This window comes from Cadophora gregata, assembly GCF_030347475.1.
Source record: "Cadophora gregata isolate MNR1 chromosome Unknown scaffold_11, whole genome shotgun sequence".
NCBI classification, from domain to species: Eukaryota; Fungi; Ascomycota; class Leotiomycetes; order Helotiales; family Ploettnerulaceae; genus Cadophora; species Cadophora gregata.
The window spans coordinates 246,671-266,482 of record NW_026695934.1 but is presented as its reverse complement, the minus strand read 5'-3'; the positions used below and the strand labels follow the sequence as shown (position 1 = coordinate 266,482).

At 47.6% G+C, this 19,812-nt stretch overlaps 7 protein-coding genes across 7 annotated transcripts; 4 read left to right on the top strand and 3 right to left on the bottom strand.

The window, feature by feature from the left end:
• Positions 1–1,085: 1,085 nt before the first annotated feature.
• Positions 1,086–1,661, top strand: ONS95_002195 (uncharacterized protein; the record flags this gene model as incomplete). The annotated part of the gene is made up of 1 exon (XM_058495439.1): positions 1,086–1,661. The coding sequence occupies one exon, from the start codon at positions 1,086–1,088 to the stop codon at positions 1,659–1,661; it is 576 nt and encodes a 191-aa protein (XP_058354167.1).
• A 1,749-nt stretch (positions 1,662–3,410) lies between these two features.
• On the bottom strand, positions 3,411–5,337 carry ONS95_002194 (uncharacterized protein; the record flags this gene model as incomplete). The annotated part of the gene is made up of 3 exons (XM_058495438.1): positions 3,411–4,445; positions 4,508–4,656; positions 4,704–5,337. 3 exons carry the CDS (start codon positions 5,335–5,337, stop codon positions 3,411–3,413), a joined length of 1,818 nt encoding a protein of 605 aa, XP_058354166.1.
• Positions 5,153–7,793, bottom strand: ONS95_002193 (uncharacterized protein). The gene has a single exon (XM_058495437.1). The coding sequence runs from the start codon at positions 7,421–7,423 to the stop codon at positions 6,269–6,271; it is 1,155 nt and encodes a 384-aa protein (XP_058354165.1). The 5' UTR covers positions 7,424–7,793; the 3' UTR covers positions 5,153–6,268.
• Positions 7,794–10,232, top strand: MAL12 (alpha-glucosidase mal12). Its single transcript, XM_058495436.1, has one exon. The coding sequence runs from the start codon at positions 8,349–8,351 to the stop codon at positions 10,074–10,076; it is 1,728 nt and encodes a 575-aa protein (XP_058354164.1). The 5' UTR covers positions 7,794–8,348; the 3' UTR covers positions 10,077–10,232.
• A 3,813-nt stretch (positions 10,233–14,045) lies between these two features.
• Positions 14,046–14,736, top strand: ONS95_002191 (uncharacterized protein; the record flags this gene model as incomplete). The annotated part of the gene is made up of 3 exons (XM_058495435.1): positions 14,046–14,395; positions 14,447–14,525; positions 14,581–14,736. 3 exons carry the CDS (start codon positions 14,046–14,048, stop codon positions 14,734–14,736), a joined length of 585 nt encoding a protein of 194 aa, XP_058354163.1.
• Positions 14,737–14,830: 94 nt separating this feature from the next.
• On the bottom strand, positions 14,831–17,027 carry ONS95_002190 (uncharacterized protein). The gene is made up of 4 exons (XM_058495434.1): positions 16,626–17,027; positions 15,782–16,583; positions 15,597–15,728; positions 14,831–15,519 (listed from the first exon to the last, which is right to left on the bottom strand). Exons 2-4 carry the CDS (start codon positions 16,559–16,561, stop codon positions 15,214–15,216), a joined length of 1,218 nt encoding a protein of 405 aa, XP_058354162.1. The 5' UTR covers positions 16,562–16,583; positions 16,626–17,027; the 3' UTR covers positions 14,831–15,213.
• A 1,611-nt stretch (positions 17,028–18,638) lies between these two features.
• Positions 18,639–19,698, top strand: ONS95_002189 (uncharacterized protein; the record flags this gene model as incomplete). Its single annotated transcript, XM_058495433.1, has 2 exons — positions 18,639–19,033; positions 19,134–19,698. 2 exons carry the CDS (start codon positions 18,639–18,641, stop codon positions 19,696–19,698), a joined length of 960 nt encoding a protein of 319 aa, XP_058354161.1.
• Between the last annotated feature and the right edge of the window lie 114 nt (positions 19,699–19,812).

Genomic DNA, 19,812 nt, shown 5'->3' with positions numbered 1-19,812 from the left:
TCCACCGAGTCTCAGTCGAGGCCAAGCTTTCTGGCGCGACATGATCATATGGAAGAACAGCCCGAGCGATAAACTTCGTCACGCACCTTTTTCAGTCTCACTGCGCTTCCAGGATTTGATTTCTTCTCATTTGGTCCCGGCATTCATGGAGAGCGACGCAACCTCTTCCTACACGTAGACTTCACAGTGAAAGATGCCTTAGCAGGTACACTTGAGGCCAAGAATTCGCGTGAGTGACAGCCCTTGATAACAGTTACGATCAGCATCCGATTCGACGCTAACTTGATACAGGAGCAGATACATTGAAGTATAAATCGGTCTGAGCCATCACCGGGTGTTCATATTTGATGCCAATGGTTTCCTCAGAATCCAAAGACGGATAAATGGAACACAACCTATCAATGGTCTCCATTGAGTCAAACCGGTTGCGAAGACGTCATTCGTTTGCCAAAAAGCCTCTCCAGTGGACTGAGTTCTGAGATGACGCGATGCAACTACCGCTCCGGACTTATGTTGCCGAAAACCGACGATTTATGATGGAACTTTGTGTGCAATTTCCGGCGAAGAAAACAGTACTTTCAAGTCCAGTCAGGACATGGAAATGGACTCAGTCTACCCTGGACCCTTCTCTCAGGAACAGCTTGCAGATAAAGGCTCAAAAGGAAAAGTCGCATTTCGACCTGTCATCAATTGTCCCCGCGTCCTGATAATTACTGTACAGTTTGCACTGTGAAAGGTATTTAAATGCCGCTCTCTCTTGGGATGTGTTTTTTCCGCGAAATATCTCCGAGATTCCGAACAAACAAGGCCCCTTCTACCGAACCCCTCATCATGCGAGAGGCGACAACCAACAGTTAAGAAACAGATGCGGGGAAATCTGACGCACGCCAGCATCATTCAATTCACTCTTACTCGCTGAACTGTATTTCTAACTTTCTTAGAGGAGTTTATATATCACGGCAGTTCTGTCCTTTCATCCTTTGCTCGCTCCTTCAAATCGTTCTTCTCCCGATATTCATTCGCAATATTATCAACGAAATAAAAATACAGTTCAGAGCTTCAAAAAATTTATCAAATCCGTGAAAATGGCTCCTTCTCTACATCCTCTCATCGACAACGGCATCACGAAGGGCAAAGAAGATTTCCCCGGCGGAACCCTCCGCTGTTTATGCTCATCGAACCGCGTGGAAGTCCAGCTCACCGGCAACGTCCTCCATAACCACGCATGCGGATGTTCGCAGTGTTGGAAACCCTCTGGCGCCCTCTTCTCAATCGTATCCGTCATTCCAGTCGATAACCTGAAAGTTACCGCCAACGAGAACAAGATCGCTGTCGTCGACCCGAACGCCACTATCCTACGCCACGCCTGCAAAGATTGCGGAGTCCATATGTATGGCCGGATCGAGAAGGACCATGCTTTCAAGGGCTTGGATTTCGTCCACGTGGAGCTGAGTGACGAGAAGGGGTGGCAGGAGCCGCAGTTTGCTGGCTTTGTGTCGTCGATTATTGAGCAGGGTTTCCACCCCAAGGGGATGGATGGTGTGAGGGAGAAGCTCAAGAGCGTGGGGCTTGAAACTTATGATTGTTTGAGTCCGGCACTTATGGATGCTTTGTCGACTTTCGCGGGGCAGAAGTCAGGAGCTTTGGCCAGCAAGTTGTAACGAAGTACTTTGGGCAATGTTCCGCTCCAGATGCATTTCACAGGGCTATTAGTTTGCAGGTGGCGCAGTGTGTACAAAAAGGATTCAAAAAGAAGATGACCATATTCATACAAGTGGCAACTGAATGAACTCAAGTTACTCCTGCATTTTCCTTCTCACATAGTGTAAGAAAACAAAATCTGACCAGCGTTTAGAGATAGGCAGGAAAGTGTTATGAACATCCCACCAGCAACCTAATTAGACCTCAAGTGAATAAATAAAAGTCGCCACGAGTGCTTACTCTCGTTGATGGGCTAGATCTAACCATTGGGGGACGGCACGCATCTTGCGACTTCTCAGTAGCCTAGTGAGATACTCACTTTGAGTTTTCTTGAGATTTAAAACTACAGCAGATTGGGTACATGCGGTAAATATGTGGATGGGATCCACAAACGATATCTCTCTTCAATTACTAGTGTTCAATTATTAGTGATAGTGTGAAGTCGGACGCAAGTTTGACTTCATCAGGGCTAGAGTAATGCTGGATCTCGTCCGGGCTTATGCTATCTAATACCTATTCCGTCACTCCTATCTTCTTTCAAGTCCAACACACAATCGCCTCGAAAATCACGAACACTCAAACATGAACAGCTACTTCGGGCGGCGTCTGCACTTATCCTCGTCGAGCCCACACCCGGTCTCGACTGTCTTAGTTCGTGGACCTACAGCAAGCACCAGATTCCCTCTATTCATTCATCCCATTCCGGACTACCCAGCCGTCAATAAGCCCAGGTTACCTCACACTTCAAAACCATGGTCCCGACTACAAGTAATGACTTTACCTTCCTAATCTGTCCCCACTTCCAGAATTCTAGATCGTTACGGGTTCCGCATGGCTCTCACAGAATTTGACATCATACCATTTTGGAGCCTGCTGTTTTCTATTGCTATTGTGTCACTGTCTCGAATCCGCCTTAGTGCACGCAGAACTGTATCCACGTCACACCGCACAAGGTCATACTAGATGAGATCAGATTAGAGTCATTAGACTACGCTACAGTGATTCCACCGCATGCCGGACGATCCCCCACGGCGCCACCCGTACGCCAAACACAATAAGCTCTTAGCCGACCCTCTTGACTTCGTTTCTTTCTTCGATACGTCACCCAAGCAAGCAATCTAGATCATAATCTAGACTCTGAAATGTAGATACTAGTCTCGCACTAATCAAGTTGGTATGGAAAAGTCTACAAACTATTCAAAGACCGCAAGAGAAAGTTTCTATAACAAGGCATACATACAGAACGTCATCGCCTTTCCTTCCTTGCAATCGCATACTGGACATCTCGCGGCTGGGCTGGGAGGGTGAAGAAACTCAATGTTCTTTTGGTCTCCCTGTGATAAAAAGGATTCAGATGAAGAGCTTTCGTTCCTTGGCTTTCGGCTACTTGCTGGGAAGGTTTCATAAGTTAAGTTTTATCAAAGGAAATAATATCACTCTCCAAGGTGTTGACCAAGTCCTAATATTATATTACCCTAATAATATCAGTGACAAGGAATTTTAAACTCTTTTTTTAGTTGTACTGATACTTTTGTGTTTCCCAAAATCCCAAAAATCCCAACACCAAAAAATCGAAAAATCCAGAATTCCCAAATTCCAAATTCCCAGAATTCCACCACATCCAAAATATCCACAACTCCAGAACTCCAAAAGTCCAAAACTCCGAGTTTCTAATCCACAACCAACGCCATCCTCCTCGTGAACGCCAACTATGCGTTTGATCTCCCATCCATAGCAGTAAGTTCAACACCGTTGTTGTCTGCAGCCGCGTCCTGATCGTCAGTCGCGGTCTGCTCACTCTCGGTCGCCCTTGGCCTCGAAGCCAACTCAGCTACATCTGTCTTCGAGAACTTCCTCGCGCTGACGCCATGCTCGAACATGACATCCATGTCGCAGTAAGTTCTTCCCCTTGGCTCAGGAAGGTCGAAGTAGATCCAGATGATGCATCCTAGGGTGATGGCAGCCCAGAACAGTCCACTCTTGGCACCCCAGCCCCAACCCTTAGGCTGGGACGTCAGTTGGTAGTTGGCAAGAGTGTTGACTCCGATGCTGCAAATATTGTAGGAGATGCGGGCCAGAACAATTGTCTTGGTCTTCAGACGCAGCGAAGACATTTCGGTGACGAGGGAGAAGCAGACAGGCCCAATGGTGCAGCCGTAGACGAAGGTGAAGAGGAGATACTGGAAGGCCATTCCCCATTGGGCTGCCTTATTATCTGCCGACGCAAAAGCCGTGGCACCGATTGAGAGTAGGAGGACGAAGAGGCCCATGCAACCATAGAGATACAGGTTGCGACGTCCGCTGAGAGCCATGAACCACCAAGAGAGGATTGTGCCCAATATACCAATTGCGTACTGTATCATGGCCATATTGAAGGCCCAAACGCCATCGAGTCCACAAGCCTGGTAGACAGTGGGTGAGTATCCCTGTAAGACGGAGCCACAAAGGCACTGGACCAACCAAGCAAAGCACGTAATTCTGGTTCGACGCAAATCACCTCCCCTGAAGCAGTCCAGATATGAGGTGCCAGCCGATATATTCTTCTCTCTCTCATCCGTCTCCTCTATGAAGTCGATGACGTTGTCGACGTTGAAGTGGGCATTTCCGCGGGTGGTAAGGCGCAAGAGAGCCCTACGGGCTTCTTCCTTGCGACCCTTTCGAACGAGCCAGACGGGCGATTCTGGGGAAAACAGAATATAAAGAATGATAAGAGGTGGAAATATCCACTGAATAGCGATGGGAATCTGGTCAAGTCAGTGACTTTTCCTGCTATTGATGAATCCATAGAAGGGACGCTGATACGTACCCTGTATGCCCACTCATTGTCCATGGACAAGCAAGCACGTACAGCCACAGTAGCAAACAACTGTCCAATAACCCAACATAAATTGATGTAGGTGGTGAGGTATGGTCGAAGATTCTGAGGCATGATATCCGAAGCAAAGGACGATGGCACTACTTCGATTAGCAGGGGACGTGAGAGTTGAACTGAGATGACCGACTGCTTTGGAACATTCCCCAGGGGTGCCCACCAAGAATCTGACCAATTAAAAGTATGCTGACGTTGTTGGCGAAGAAAGGGATGAAGATAGTTGCTGATGTGAAAAGGAGAGCGGCGATCATGGGTATCTTGTACCCAAATCTGTCCGAGGCAAGCCCACTTATCACAAGACCGAGATTCTCACCAATTAGTGCACCCATGGTGAGAAGGGTTTTCCAAGATGCAGCAATCTCGTATACACCCAAACTGTTGAGAGAGCCGAACTTCTGGTTGAATTGATCTTGAGCGAAGAAGGATGGAATGAGGGCAATGGCGAAGCTCTGCATGATTACCGAAGCGCCCCAGATGGCGCAACAGATTATCGCAGGTCTGTAGACCTTCAAGGAAGTCTTGATGGACATGGTGTGTTCCTGGGCACTCGCATCCTGTGCTGCAGCGGACAGACCGGCGGCTGGCGCGCATGAAGCATCGTTCGGGGGTGAGGGTGAGGGTAAGGGTGAAGACTTGGATGCCTCACTTGGTGTGCTGGCGCCGTCACTTGCTGAATCAGTGGCGACAGCATCATTGGCTGTGGTGTTGGCAACATTGTCGTCAGCCACAACATGAGCAGTCGATGGGCCTTGTTCTTGAGACATCGTGTGTTGTCAAAAGAAAAGAATTGATATAATAAGTAGGACGGTGTAAGGACGGAAGAAAAAGGATGAGAGAAATTTCTTTGGCTCTTTGGGGGAGATTTGTGTTCTTATGCTCACATGAAGTGTGCGAAGCACTAAAGTAGTAGAAACTGAGGGTACTGGCTAAAGATCTTTACCTTCATTTTTGTTGCTCTCGTGACTGCCTCTGCGAACTAAAGTGAACCGGTCCCAGACTCTTTCTGCGGAGGATTGGGGACGATGTGCGAGTCGATGCCCCTAAGATGAGAAGTAAAATACTAGCTCATGATACATTGTGGGGACTTCCAACATACAAAATCTCCAGCTGGAGAACGTGGGAATATGGATGCGGGAAAGTCAGTCTAGAGGACTCTGGAGAAAAGGTAGAGTGATGACCTCAGCTAGTCCTAGCCAGCGCCAAACAGAAAAGGTCTGGAATCGTAGATGGCCACCAGATAATTTCCTAACGTAACGACATGACGAACTCGTTGGGATTTAGTCAGGTGATCAAAAGAGCATGTACGACATTTGCGATGCTCTACAAAGGTAGAGCTGTAGAGAAGAAAGAGGTATGCACGAGCGTAGACAAGGCGAGAAGGTACCTAGCTAATGATAGGCATGGATAGGGTAGCAGTAGGTAGTTACTGCCAATTCAAAAAGGCAACAATATAATTGACAATCGTTAAACGAAACAAAATGACCAGCATGATCAAGGCAGGTGCTATCATGAAAACCCGTGTCGCAATGAATAGCAGCCACACAAGCACAACATCCCATGTGGAAAGTGCTGCCCAGGAGTCAAAAAAAAGTATAGGACTCACCATGAGATAACGCAGAGTGCTCGGGTGCAAGTTAATCCTCGCATCGAGAAGTGATTTGTGCGAGATGTGGACAGCTGCGAGACCATGAAGTGTCACAGCCAAGCATATTTCTGATTTGCAACCCAATGCGGCACGTCTCCATCTCCATACCACATCAGACTTGCGATGCCATCCTCCTCTCTCTCAACCAGCTTATACTCCACATCAATGCCTTGCATCAAGTGGATGACAAGAGGTGACGGATCCCACAGCTTCACAGTCCCCAAGCCCCAGTACTCCGCTTCGGCCTGAGCAGCTTCGATGATGACTTTCAGTGATTCTCGGAGCTCTGTGAAGTTCTGCTGGGCTGCTCCCTCCTTTTCGAAAACCAAGCGGAGAATGTACAGTGTATTCTCCCTCCTCGCCGTCTCTTGGTTCCCATAGAATCGCCTCGTCCAAATAGCCCAAACTCGCTCATCACCCTCCCACTTTCCAACCAAGACACCTTTGAATGGACATTCCTTATCTAACACTCTTCCACACACGAAATCCTCTTTTCCATGATGCCAACGCATATGATCTTGATCCGGGACAACCATCAGGGAAGACGTTCCACTTTCCTTCAGCCTTTGGCGAGTCAACTCTTCGTCTCTCTTACACAGATCCCCCAAACCTGCATCCAAAATAACGCACTCTTTCTCAGACTTCGCTCCATCTTGCTTCTTCGCCGGAAACTCCAAATGACAGTTCTGACCCACTGGTTCCCATCCCAGCTTCGAATAGTACTCTTTCCCAATGTCCGAATACAGGACACTGCCCACACATGTCTCTCCTTCGGCAACTTGCCACGTCTTCAACACATCCCCCAACTCCTGCATCATTCTCTGCGCATACCCACGTCCCCTGTACGCCGGATCACAAAATACGCTTGCGATCCCATGTATCACAACATCCTGTACTCCATCCGTCACAGCACCCTCACGTGAAAGCAACCCCTTTTTCTTGAACGTCTCACAAGACGCTAAGATCGGCCGCTCATCAGGAGGCAGGGTTTTGTCGACAAGGATCCAAAGCGTCATGCCTCCATCGCGAGCAAGTGGCACAGTAAGCAGATGTTCCGATTCGGCTAGGAACTGAGGGAGATCCAAGGAGTCACCCCATGCAGGGTGGATAAGGGTCCAGATGTGCTGGCATTCGGCTGGCGTGGGATGGGTCAGATGCAGGTCTGGGGAAGTGGATGGAGGCAAGCTTGCCACTGGGAACTGCATGGTTGAGACAAGGCTGATGGTACTACGAGAATGAATTTTAGCCTCTCATAAGGGAGGAGGTCCGCAGTATCTCGTGATGTGTTCTTGGCTTGTAGAGGGCTTCGTGGCTGGGACTGAGACTGCCTGAATCCCACCCTCGGCCGTTTTCCATATCCGGGCATTTCAACGAAAATTCCTGCTTCCTTTCTCACATGTTCACATCAATATAGAGTTCGAATTCAAAATCATCACATCCGTCCCGTTTCTAAAGACATTGCCCAATACAGAAAAGTAACAAAGGTCAACAGTTGGTGGACGATGCTCCGGTCACGTGCACTCGCCCATCAGCAGCCAAAACCGCCAACCGAGAAATGTCGCGAGAATTCCAACGACATCACACGAAACGAAGTCTCGACCCCCTCACTCCCGCACTCCTAGTGCAGTAACTCTCGTACAAAAGCAGTCTTCTCCGCATCTCGTGCCCGTCTCCACACGCAAATAGATGCTTGGAGACACGGTCCGAGGTCCCTGTAGTGGGGTAGACAGCTGAACCCAGCATTGCCCTCGAGCCTTGGTAGGCGGAGTACTTTCCTTATCTCCTTGGACAGCTCGCCGATCACTTGGTTCGGGGAATCTTTCGTTTGAGAGAGTTCTGGATTGGAGTCAAGAAGGTATCGTGAGTTTGTCAGCTGAGTACTTTCGAGTCAGTTACCTACTAGGTAGTACTATAAGACTGCTGTGCTCCTTGGGAACAGGCTCTCCGATCCCCCCTTCTCTATTTACTTTCCCGGCCCCCATCCCTCCTTTCCTTCCACCTTCATAGAGCAATCTCGATAATATTCGTTATACCCTCGCATCTAATCGTATTTCTCTGTATCACTACTTCTTTCTTTTCCTCAAAGCCATTATTTTTGCATCCATACCCACCTTCAACCTCCAGCACACCATGACAGTCTCCGAATCAGTCTGGTGGAAAGATGGCGTCGTCTACCAAATTTACCCCGCCAGCTTCAAAGACTCCAACAATGACGGCCTGGGAGACATTCCCGGCATTGTCTCGAAAATCGACTACCTCAAAGACCTCGGCGTCGACATCGTCTGGCTCTCTCCCCACTACGATTCTCCCCAGCATGACATGGGCTACGATATTCGAGACTACGAAGCCGTATACGAACCTTACGGCACCGTCGCAGATGTCGAGGCTCTGATTGAAGCCTGCCACTCTCGCGGCATGCGACTGATCTTTGATTTGGTCATCAACCATACCTCAGACGAGCACAAATGGTTCGAGGAATCAAAGAGTTCGAAGGACAACCCAAAAAGAGATTGGTACATCTGGAGACCTGCAAAATACGCAGCAGACGGAACACGCATGCCACCGAACAACTGGCGGTCGATCTTCAGCGGAAGTGCATGGGAATGGGACGAACAAACACAAGAATATTACCTCCACCTCTTCGCCAAACAGCAGCCCGACCTCAATTGGGAGAATCCCGCCACGAGACGGGCACTTTACGATTCTGCCATGGAATTCTGGCTCAAGAAGGGCGTCGACGGCTTCCGAATCGATACTGTGAACATGTATTCGAAAGGCACTGAATATCCCGACGCACCCATAATCGACAGCGGCATCTACGAACAACCAGCCAGCAGTCTCTTCTGCAACGGCCCCCGCATGCACGAGTTCCTTCGAGAAATGAACACCACAGTCCTCTCCAGATACGACACCATGACCGTCGGCGAGCTTCCACACACCCCAGATCCAGACCACGTTCTGCGGTACATTGGCTCTGGAGACAAGCAGCTCGACATGGTCTTCCAATTCGATATCGTGAACCTAGGTGCCGGCGATACACATAAATACGAAATGGTGCCCTGGAAGCTCCCAGAACTCAAACGCATCGTTGAGAAATGGCAGACATTCATCGACAACACCGACGGCTGGACCACCGCCTTCTGCGAGAACCACGACAATGGCCGCTCCGTTTCGCGCTACACATCCGACGCCCCAGCCTGGCGTGAACGTTCCGCCAAGCTCCTCGCCATCATGATGTCCGCCATGACAGGCACACTGTTCGTGTATCAAGGCCAGGAAATAGGCATGATCAACGCGCCGAAGGATTGGCCGATTGAGGAGTATAAGGATATCGAGAGTATCAATTATTACAACTCTGTCGCTGAGCGCACTAAGGACCCCAAAACGCTCGCCCATATCATGAAATCCATACAAGTCCTTGGTCGCGACCATTCTCGCCTGCCTATGCAGTGGGATTCTTCCCCATATGCGGGCTTCACATCCCGCAAAGAAGGTGCTTGGATGCGAACACATGACGACTATCCTACTATCAACGTCGCTACCCAACAGGCTAACCCATCATCTGTCCTCAATTTCTGGAAACAGATGCTGAGAACGAGGAAAGAGTATAATGATCTCTTCATCCACGGGACATTCGAAGTCTTTGACGTCGAGAATGAACATACCTTCGTCTTTGCAAAGAAATTCAAGGGTGATACCGCGGTAGTTGTCCTTAACTTTGGGGAGGAAAAGAGAGAGTTTAAGAGGCCTGATGTTGGAGGTGGGAAGTGGGAGTTCCTTGTGGGGAATGTGGATGGGGTGGATGGGACGGTTGATAGGCTTGAGGGGTATGAGGGGAGGATCTATTTGGTTAACTGATGTGATTGATATTTTCGGACTGGATGACTTGGAAAAGTTATGGCGTATCTTGAAGGGAATTTATTGTTTGGGAAGGCGTTTGATGCGTTACAATACAGGGTGGTTTCATAGAATATCATAATCATATATAGCTATATTGATTCTCTTCTCTTCTTCAAATTTCTTTCTCTTCTTCAAATCTTGCTCCTTTTTCTTCGTCTTGTGAGACTTTGTACCTTTCCTATTTACTATTCACTACCCCCCACCACAAGTACTCTTCCACCTTTTCCCTATTCCCCCGCTTGTTCGCCTTCTAACCAAGCCAATAAATACTTCCCCTCCCCTCTTCATCCTACCTTTCCATCAATCACGCAAGAAAAGAAAATATACCAAGATATGAGATATGTGTGACGTGTCGAGGACTCGCAGGCGGCAGTACTATATCCCACCGATTCATAGCTTTATCCCCCTCCGTCGAGATGTGATTTCCATATGTCTTCGAGAGCGTTCGCTGACTTTCATGGTGATTGTGAAGGCCAATTGAGCACGGTTTTTTGGGTTTGCTGATCTTGATGATAGTGATGATAGTGATGAGCTGGTGTTGTTGCCATGTTTAAGATTTGTTGTCAAGTCTCAATTTTGTTGAAGGTTAAACACCTTGCAAACCACTATTCACTAATCGCCAAGTTGGGTAACACAGTGGACAGTGCAGGACATCTAGATCCCATTTGAACTCTCCATTGAAATATTCAGGCTTGCTATTTTTACGGTTGTGAAGGTACCGCCTCTGCTTTCTCTATGTCCATTCCGTTTCCTTCTCAGCCGCCACCCGGTCTGAAAACGATCTGTGCCACCACATCCTTTTATCCCCGGCGGTGGGGCACAACTTTTGTGGATTATCAATAGTCTCACCAACCCGTCTCACTCTTTATTCACCCTTGGTTCTCCTCCTTCTCCTGCTCACCACCGCGAAGAGTCATCCTATTCTTCTGAAGATTGACATGAGTGAGCAAAGTCAGCTATTGAAATATCGTCAGACTTGCGAAAACAAAAGGATATAAAGCCGAGTCCCCATCTCAAGAATCTCGGGACCAGCCATACAGCCATCGAACAGAAGCATCAGAATAGGAATTTTGCATCCCGATGAACTATTTGATATGGAGTGGAAAGCATGGGTCTGTTCTTTGTTCAGGTTCTAAGGCCGACGGTAGGAAACTTCACTTGAACGAACGTAGGTTGGCGGCGGACAGATGTGTTGTCACCCACCGTTTTGCTGTCATTCGTCGTCTCTGTTGTCAGGCTGGATGACTCACTTACATCCTGCATTACGGCTGTATCTACGCGAGTGGTTGAATTCGCAACCTCCCATCATCATAAAAAAAGAGAAGTATAGACAGATGAAGCGACCAAGGAGTTCCATGTTATGAAAGCTTCACAGGTTCTCTTCCATGAGCTAGCTGTCTGTTTGTTTGTAAATGTGAGAGTATGGCGAGTGTACATAAACTTGAAATGATTTATTCATATCTATTACATTATCCCGAAGCGTGATGCGTAAATAAGTAATACTGCCTCCGTTGAATTGAAAGTTAGGTGAATCTATGATTTCCCCTTGCATTTGTCAAAGGTTGAACTATGTACATGATGCGCCTCGACTGTGCCAGGGACATAGATTGAAGATGAACAGCACGATCGCTTCACCGTCTGTTGGCAAACCATGGCCAACGGCTGGGATCCCTACAAAGAATTGGTAATTCCATCACGGCATCCGCTTGCTATTCTCTGCCCAATAAAGTATCGGATAATAGATTTTATGTGTATCATTGATCAATCTAAGCCAAGACTGATATATCGATTAGCCAGGGGGCCCGAAAAAGCAATCAATACATCATCATTGCCGTCCTGGAGGCAATTGTCATCGTTCCCTGTTGTTGACACTCCCTACTGTCGATGTTCAATCGACACAGGCCGAGAGAATCTTGCGTGGATTTTCGCTGTCATCGGCTTCAGCCTTCATCTGGAGACTTTTCGTCCACATGGACCGAGAAAACTGCTTTGAAGAACATCCAATGGCTTCCGTGATGTCAAACTCATATTGGAATTGAGGCCTTACCACCTTTTGTTTCGCAGGCTATGTAAAGCGGTGCGAAGGGTTGTGTGGCGTCAAAGGCTTGAATTGCTAGCTACAGCGCTAGCACTGCCTCACTCGCACCTGCTAAGAGGCTAGAAGCGGTGCCTTTTATATCATAAGTTTCGTCAAGAAGCAAAAGCCTTGGGCTTTCCCCGATTCACATTATTTAATCCCTCAGTCTGCGCTGGAAGTATATATACAGCGATATGATTCATTCCAGTAGTCAGGCTCGCTTATTCGGTCAGTTGTTTGAAGCTTTTAAAGCTTTCTGTATAATGCCGCGTCCCATAGTATTCGCTGTCCTCCCTAGCCGCACACAGCACCGTTGAGATAGTCATATGATCTTGTTAGAGAAGCACTGCAGCAATTTCTATTCTAAATTCTACAACTCCTGTTGCGGATATGTGTTTTTCCACGGGACAAACTGGAGACGATACTGTATGCAATAGGCCTTACTCGTTCACTTAATGAACAGGGCGAACTTGGATAAATCTGGCTATGTTATTTGTCATTTTTGTTTTCGCTGTCGAGCGGTACGAACCTCTGCTTGGCAAAATTACATCTTAAATCCTTGACGGCAACCACATGTGGAAGAGCGCCGCTGTCATCAATGAAAACTTTCTGGACGATTCTCATCACAGGAGTAAAAGACCTATGCTGCTTTCTACACTGGTAATTCCTCCAATGCAAGAAAGCTTTTGAGGTTATGATCATAAAATTAACTGTGATGAATTTATGATCCACAGGATTCCGGAGCAAGCCTTTGTTCAGGGAGTTAAGAGGATAGATGTCATTGCTACTTACATCGTAGCCGCTGCACAGAGATCTAATTTTTTCCCTGAACCAGGTGCATGGATAACCTGAGCCCAGAATATATGTCACAATCGTGTTTTTTCCACGTTGAATCTTGCTCAGTGTAAAATCATAAATCTACACTTTTGACCTCCCTTCCTCTGGACCAACGTGAACCCTCACAATCAAAGTCAGTGCAACTATTTAGAAGTAGAAATGCTGAAATGCGAAATGAAGTATTATGAGTATGGTGGGAATGGAAAGCATTATGCATTTTTTTTTTAAAAATGTACTTGGTACTGGTTGAGAATAGAGTGGGCAGCTACTTTACTTGATTCTGTCTGGTGTTGTGTTTGAGTTGTAAATTCCCGCTTTGGGGAAAGCGCGATCAAAGATGATGCCGGGGCCAAAAGACTTGCCTACCAGAACCTTATACCGTGTCGCGAGACCACACGAGATGATATGAAGCTATTATGCGAAGCTCTGAGAGTTGGGTAAGGTAAGGTAGTATCTTTGGCTGCAGCAATGTCTCGTAGACGAACAAGTTTTGAGAATGAACTATTCCCGGTTTTGGCGGTACGTTTCATGGGCAATGGCAGGTACAAGCCAAAGTAGGTCTTGCCGCAAGAAGTTAAAAATACGAAACAGAGCGATGAGATAGCCGTAATAAGAGACCAGTGACTCCTGTTGTACTGTCTCGTTTGCGGCTGTTATGGACAAATCACATATCACAGAAGATAATTGGCAAGGACTCGCGATTGGGCGTGTCTTGTCATAGTGTTATGAGAGGCTATAGCGACCTTTTTATATGATTGTCTTTATCGGTACTAGAGAGAATGTTTGGGGTGTGAAGCGGTGACAGCATTCCCCTTAGCGCTGGCCAGGCAAGTCGCCGGTCCCCAAGCCAACACCACTCTCTGAACTAGTCCAGTCCAACTCCAGGCTAATGGATCGGACTTTGGATTGCCACAAAGAATTATCATAAACGCAGTTTCCTGATTCTACTTGAAAAGCTGCCGTTTCAAAAAACAACACTTCAGAACTCATCCTCACACAACACCACAGACATCATGCCTTCGAAAACAACTACCACACGCACGCAAACCTATCAAAACTCTGAGTCCTCTTGGAATGATGTTGTATCAAAGCCTAGAGACTCATGGGGTCTTCCCAGCACTACTACCAGTGCTCCAACCAAAATCGGGTCCACATCTACCACATCACAACCATCTGCACCTCCTCAGACATCATGGGATATCCAAGATCCCGAACTAGATGCGAAGTCCAGAGAATTGTTCGGCCTTGCTCCCATAGATACCATTCCCGCCAAGCATGAATCATCCTTCGATTGGTGCATGAACAAAAAGGAAAAGATCCTCGCCCTGCAATCTTCCAAGCGTTCCACCAAAATCTTCGCTCTGTAAGTCCCAGATCCACATCATCTTACCCTACGGCTGACAGTTCAATACAGTAAGTGCAATTACTGCAACCGATACTTCAAACACTGCATGTTTTCCAAGGCAGAAAGGAGAATAGACAACGACAACCAGGTAAGTCTTCTTTCCATCAGTCATATCGGGATATCTGGCTGAAATGTACGTACAGGCATGCCGCTGGTGCCAAGCCGATGGCGACGAGTATTATGATCGGAATCAGTGGGAAGTTCATCATCATATCCATTGTAACAAGCCTGGCAAGAAAGCTTGTATGGCTTGGTGTAGCCTGACTCCTCCTTCTGGTGTTCAGAATAAATACCGCTAGGTGGAGCAACCTGTGGTCGCGCAGGGAGATCAGTTATCAGATACCGGTTGTGTGGCAAGGTAGTGTTTGGGATGATGATTGACTTTGGAATACTGCACTGTAAGCTTCAATAGATGGCGTATAGGTTACACGGTTTACGTTGTCGTCGGTGATAAGACTATTCATTATCACAATCGACTATGTCCTTCCAACAACCTTCTGTGCCAAACCCTAATACTTTGAGGACCAAACATGGGTTCAATGACATATCTCCGTCGGCATTGCTTCATGCAAATATAAGGCTTCAATGTCGGGTCCCACACGGAAGGAAACTCATGGTCTACCTACAAAATTGCCTTTGGACTCCACTCTGAGTTCTTTCGCTTGCCATCCATCTCTGACAAGCGAGCTTTGGCAGCAGAAACAAAACAAACATGGGTTACATCCCATCACGTGAAACGCAGGCCTATAGAATATTACAGATAGCATTTGTGACAATCAATGGCTCGTCGGAGTCCGAGCGTAGTGTATATGACCTGGTAGCCCTTTGCTAGGGTAGAAGGGGGTGTTGTGATCAGGTTGATATCTTGCCCTGATAGCCTCGAACGTTTTCTCTTCTGTGTGTCGAGGTTCGACGCCGCGATCCTCGTCTGCACTTTGTACATACATTCGAGCCTTCCAAATCCCCAAAAGAATGAGTGTCAACGGTAATGTGACCGCCCAGTACATCCAAAAGCTGGATGAGAGCCTTGGTCCTTGGTCCGATGACGGAGAAAAGTCGAACATGGACATGCTGAACATGGACTATCACCTGTCAGCTAAGAAGCCCATTCTTCAATCTGCCATGCGGCAAAGAAGCAGCGACTTAGGTTAATACGTACTGCAATGAGCATTGCGGGCAGAAAAACAATCCCAAGAACTGCAAGGGCAGTCATGGAAGAGCTGTCCCTCTTTGCGGCTTTTGCAATCTGAAGGTTGACGCGGCTGTCTTTCTGGGCCACAATCGTGTATATCTGCCCGCTGATCAGTCCCCATCAGTGTCAAACAGTAGATAAATTTGTGTTACCACAGTTATAAGCGCTTGAGATTGTTTCTGGAGGCAGAGAACATGCTGAAGCTGAGTTTCAAGAAATGTTTCGTTGTTCTGAATATTCTCCTTCATTGCTCGCGATATGCCTCGGATCTTTGATTTCTGTTCTTCTGATAGCATGTTTTCCTCGCCACAATAAATCAGGCAACTGAGCAGAAATTTACTGAGCCCACTGGCAAACTGTAATCTGCGCTCGAGATAGACGAGGCCTGTGTATACACCGTTGCAGTGCTTCGTGGACTCGCGAAATAGGTCGTAGCCCCAGTCCCAGGCATCAGTCTTGCGAGTACCACGAGTTATCCCAAGCTGTGTTTCAAGAAGAAAAAGTGAGCTCTCCAGTTCTCGTCGGTGAGCGGTATAATGAACCATGAGCAGATCTAGCATCATTGTTGGAAGGGCTAGAGGGTGTCCCGAATGATTTTTCTTTGCCGTTAGATATTCTACGATTTCTTGGATATCAGCATCGGAGACACCTTCAAACAAACCGGAGCTATGGCTTGTGGCGCTATTCCATGAGATCGCCATGGACCAGATGGCCTTTTCGTCATATCTGGGAGAATGCGGAACCCGAATGACGAACCCAAGTCGAGACAGCGAACCGTCGGTGTTGAAAGACGAGTATTTGGCGAAATTTCCAGCGCCACCTGCTTGGGCTCGCATGAAAAGGTAGGTCTCCGGAAGATTCAGTGTTCGAGAGATCTCTGCAAAAACGTCATGCTTGAATGCCATGTACCATGGTTTGATCTCGTGGGTCATGTGGTTTCGGTGACGCGCGAGACTAGAGTGGTCAGCCTCGTCTTCGAGGAGGGGCTGCACATACAGAAGCGTAACCCTTGTCTTACTGTCAGGGCTGGTTTCGATCACATGCTGGGCGGGATTTTCTGCTCCTACTGTGCTCTGGTGTATTTTAGTCGGCTTGAAACGGCATGCTGGGAATTCAGAACTACTTGTCTGTCAAGCCAAGAGAGGAAATTGCGGGTGTCAATCTTGCTTAATTTGTATGAATACTCTACCCTGGTGTCGGGGCAAGTTTCGATCCCATAAATGTCCCAGTCGGTGTGAAACGTGTCAACGTACTTGTCCTGCTGTTCCTTCTGCCACACCGGATACACTTTTGGTTCGAGTGTTGGTCAATAAGATTCAAGGGGTGTTAAGAAGGGGGCATCTCAGTACATAGTTGTCGGGTATACATGCGAGGTTATCTGCTGAGTTGGGAGTGGGGATTAAGTCAAGGCTGGCGCTTATATCGACGCAGTGAACTGCAGCCTCGTGGCTACTGTATGGTCGCAAAACCAGCCAATCGCTTACCGCGGCAAGAAGTCCTGACTAACTGACGCATACAAGGCAGCGAGATTTGAATTGCGAGCATCTTACTCGTCGAGCCATCTAGTTTGCGCATTCAGCTCGCTTCGCCAGGTCAGAAAAACAAAAAGAAAAGAATGCATCGTAAAACGAAACCAAAAACCAGTGGACAGATAACCACGAATACTAAATGACTTTTATTAGTAATTGTAGATTGTTGATACTAGCAGGGATAAAAGGAATAAGTAAGATGATATGTTAGCCTTAAAAGTAAAAAATAGATATTTCAAAAAAAGAAAAACAAAACAAAAGACATGAAAGTATGCATGATTAGATTCCCTATCCAGTACTCTCTAATTGTTCTAAAGCCGTCTAAGTCTTCCTAATCCAGTACTCGCTACAATGCAAATCACCACTGCACCCGGCTCTTACATATACCTTACCAAACTTGCTACCCCAAATCTTTCCCTCCAAGCGAGAGGATGGAGCCTGCGCATCTTGCTGCGTGAATCTGACGGAACTGGCTGCAGCGTTTGGAAAGATGTGAATTTAGGATAAATATTTAGATACAGTCCATGTTGAAGCCTACTCTGCCTATTTCATGGGTCGATTTGATGATTCCCATACAGTTTTACTGCTGATATGCCTGATCGCTGGGGCGGTTTGTTTTGGACTCGCTTGTCAACAGTGAATTGTATCGACGGCTCAGCCTTACGATACCCTCTTAATGGCGATTCACTTCTTGATAACATGGAGGTGCAAGGGGTTCATAGACTTGAATAATCAAATCGTCTACCTGGATGGTCTCCTCGAGTCGGATTGTGTGGAGTTGAAGCATGACGATGACTGGGATTTGGCCGAGGTGGATAGAGTGAGCTGGGAAACCATTTGAACTGCTGTGAAGTTTCTGGCTTTGGATAAAGCATAGAGAGGTTAGTATATTTGGATATGATGAGCTAGGTGAGCGGATGTTTTGTTTTTGGCGAGAATCTCGCGTGCAGATGGGTTCTTGGCAGCGCTGGAATCTCGGGCAGAGTCAATGCGCATAGCGAGGAATCTGGACGGCGCGTGTAGCTATACATGGATTGGAATATGATGTGAGCAGAATCAAAATGCATAGAGTACTTGGATAACTCAATACAAAGACAATCAGCTGCACAAATGTGTTCTCACATCGGCATCTGTGAACCAGCCAATGAGAAGCACTTACGAATCACCGGCCCTTGCGGCCCGCTCAACAAGCGAGTCCCCGATGTGTCAGCGTCAACAAAAGCCAGCTGGGTCAGAAATACTTCAAGCTGAGAAGAAAGAGATTACTCAACAACCAGTATAATGATCGACAGCGTAAAAATCAATTCATGTCATGGCTCCTTACGTGAAGACCGGTAGGAATAGAAATCATATATATTCACCAGTCCCTCATCTCCACATTCAGGTATTGCTCCTCTCACTCATCATTCACACCTCACTCACAAGATTCAACTCCCATTTCCCATTTCCCCTTTTGCCTTTTCCTTTTTACATCACAGAGATGACTGACCCAACCCCCTTCACCCTAACAACAGCCCACGTCCCACCCCACTACCTCAAGCCCGCCTTCCTAACAGGCACCATCCCCTTCCGCACCCTGCAATCCGACTCCCGCGTAACCTACAAACTCTACATCCCGCCCTCACACCTCAACCCGAACCCACGGGATCCATCTAATACACAGCAGCTCCTCCCTTTACTAGTGGTAATCCACGGCACCAGTCGAAAAGCTTCAGAACTGGTGGAGAGTCTTATCCCATTCGCGGAGGAGAAGAGATGTGCTGTTTTGGCGCCGATGTTCCCCATGGGTATTGAAGGGATGGAAGATGTGGATTCGTACAAAGTTCTCAAATCGAAGAGTTTGAGATCGGATTTGGCAGTTCTAAGCATGCTTGAGTGAGACGAGACATACCTATCCCCTCCTTATCACCTTTTGGAGGAGGGGTATATTCAGGCAAGAAAGAAAAATCCCGGCTGACATGAAGTGTGGCAATAGTGAAATCTCAACCCGCTGGCCCGGAATCTCAACCGACAAGATCTTCCTCTGCGGCTACTCCGGCGGCGCACAGTTCGCCCACCGCTTCATGTATCTGTACCCAGACCGTCTCCACGCAGTCAGTATCGGCGCGCCAGGAAGTGTAACCCTCCTCAATGGAGACATGGACTGGCCGCATGGAATCAAGAACACGAGTGAGGCGTTCGGAATAGACGTCGAGCCCGCAAATATCGCAACGATTCCTGATATCCAGCTCGTCGTTGGCGAGAACGACAATACCGTGTATGGCGGGAATGCATTCTACGAGTGGGTGCAGGAGATGAAGAGGAAATTGGGAAGGCTAGAGGTGAATTGTGAACATGTGTGCGGCGAAATCGGGAAAGTGGGTATGGGTGCAGAGAGGGAGGGGAGGCTGCAGACGATCTTGAAACTTCATCGGCTATGGTTTGAGTCGGGGATCGAGGCTAGGTTGGATATCGTGCCTGGGGTGGCGCATGATTGGAGGGGTGTGCAGGGTGCTATGTTGGAGTTTTTGGGACCGTTGGTTGCGGCGAAGACGAGATGAGCGATCTAGTTAGATTTTGCGGTTGTAAAGTTTGAGTTAAACATTATGGTGTTAATTGAGACTGTGATTTCAGGGGCAATGATGTTTAGTTGAAGGACCTAATGTTTATTTCTT

Excerpts from the sequence above, each read along its gene's own strand:
- ONS95_002193 (XM_058495437.1), bottom strand. The coding sequence starts at position 7,423 with ATGCAGTTCCCAGTGGCAAGCTTGCCTCCATCCACTTCCCCAGACCTG.
- MAL12 (XM_058495436.1), top strand. The coding sequence starts at position 8,349 with ATGACAGTCTCCGAATCAGTCTGGTGGAAAGATGGCGTCGTCTACCAA.
- ONS95_002190 (XM_058495434.1), bottom strand. The coding sequence starts at position 16,561 with ATGACCCACGAGATCAAACCATGGTACATGGCATTCAAGCATGACGTT. Across the intron at positions 15,729-15,781 it reads CTCAAGCGCTTATAACTGTG|ATATACACGATTGTGGCCCA; the intron begins GTAACACAAATT and ends ATCAGCGGGCAG. Across the intron at positions 15,520-15,596 it reads TGCCCGCAATGCTCATTGCA|TCCATGTTCAGCATGTCCAT; the intron begins GTACGTATTAAC and ends GACAGGTGATAG.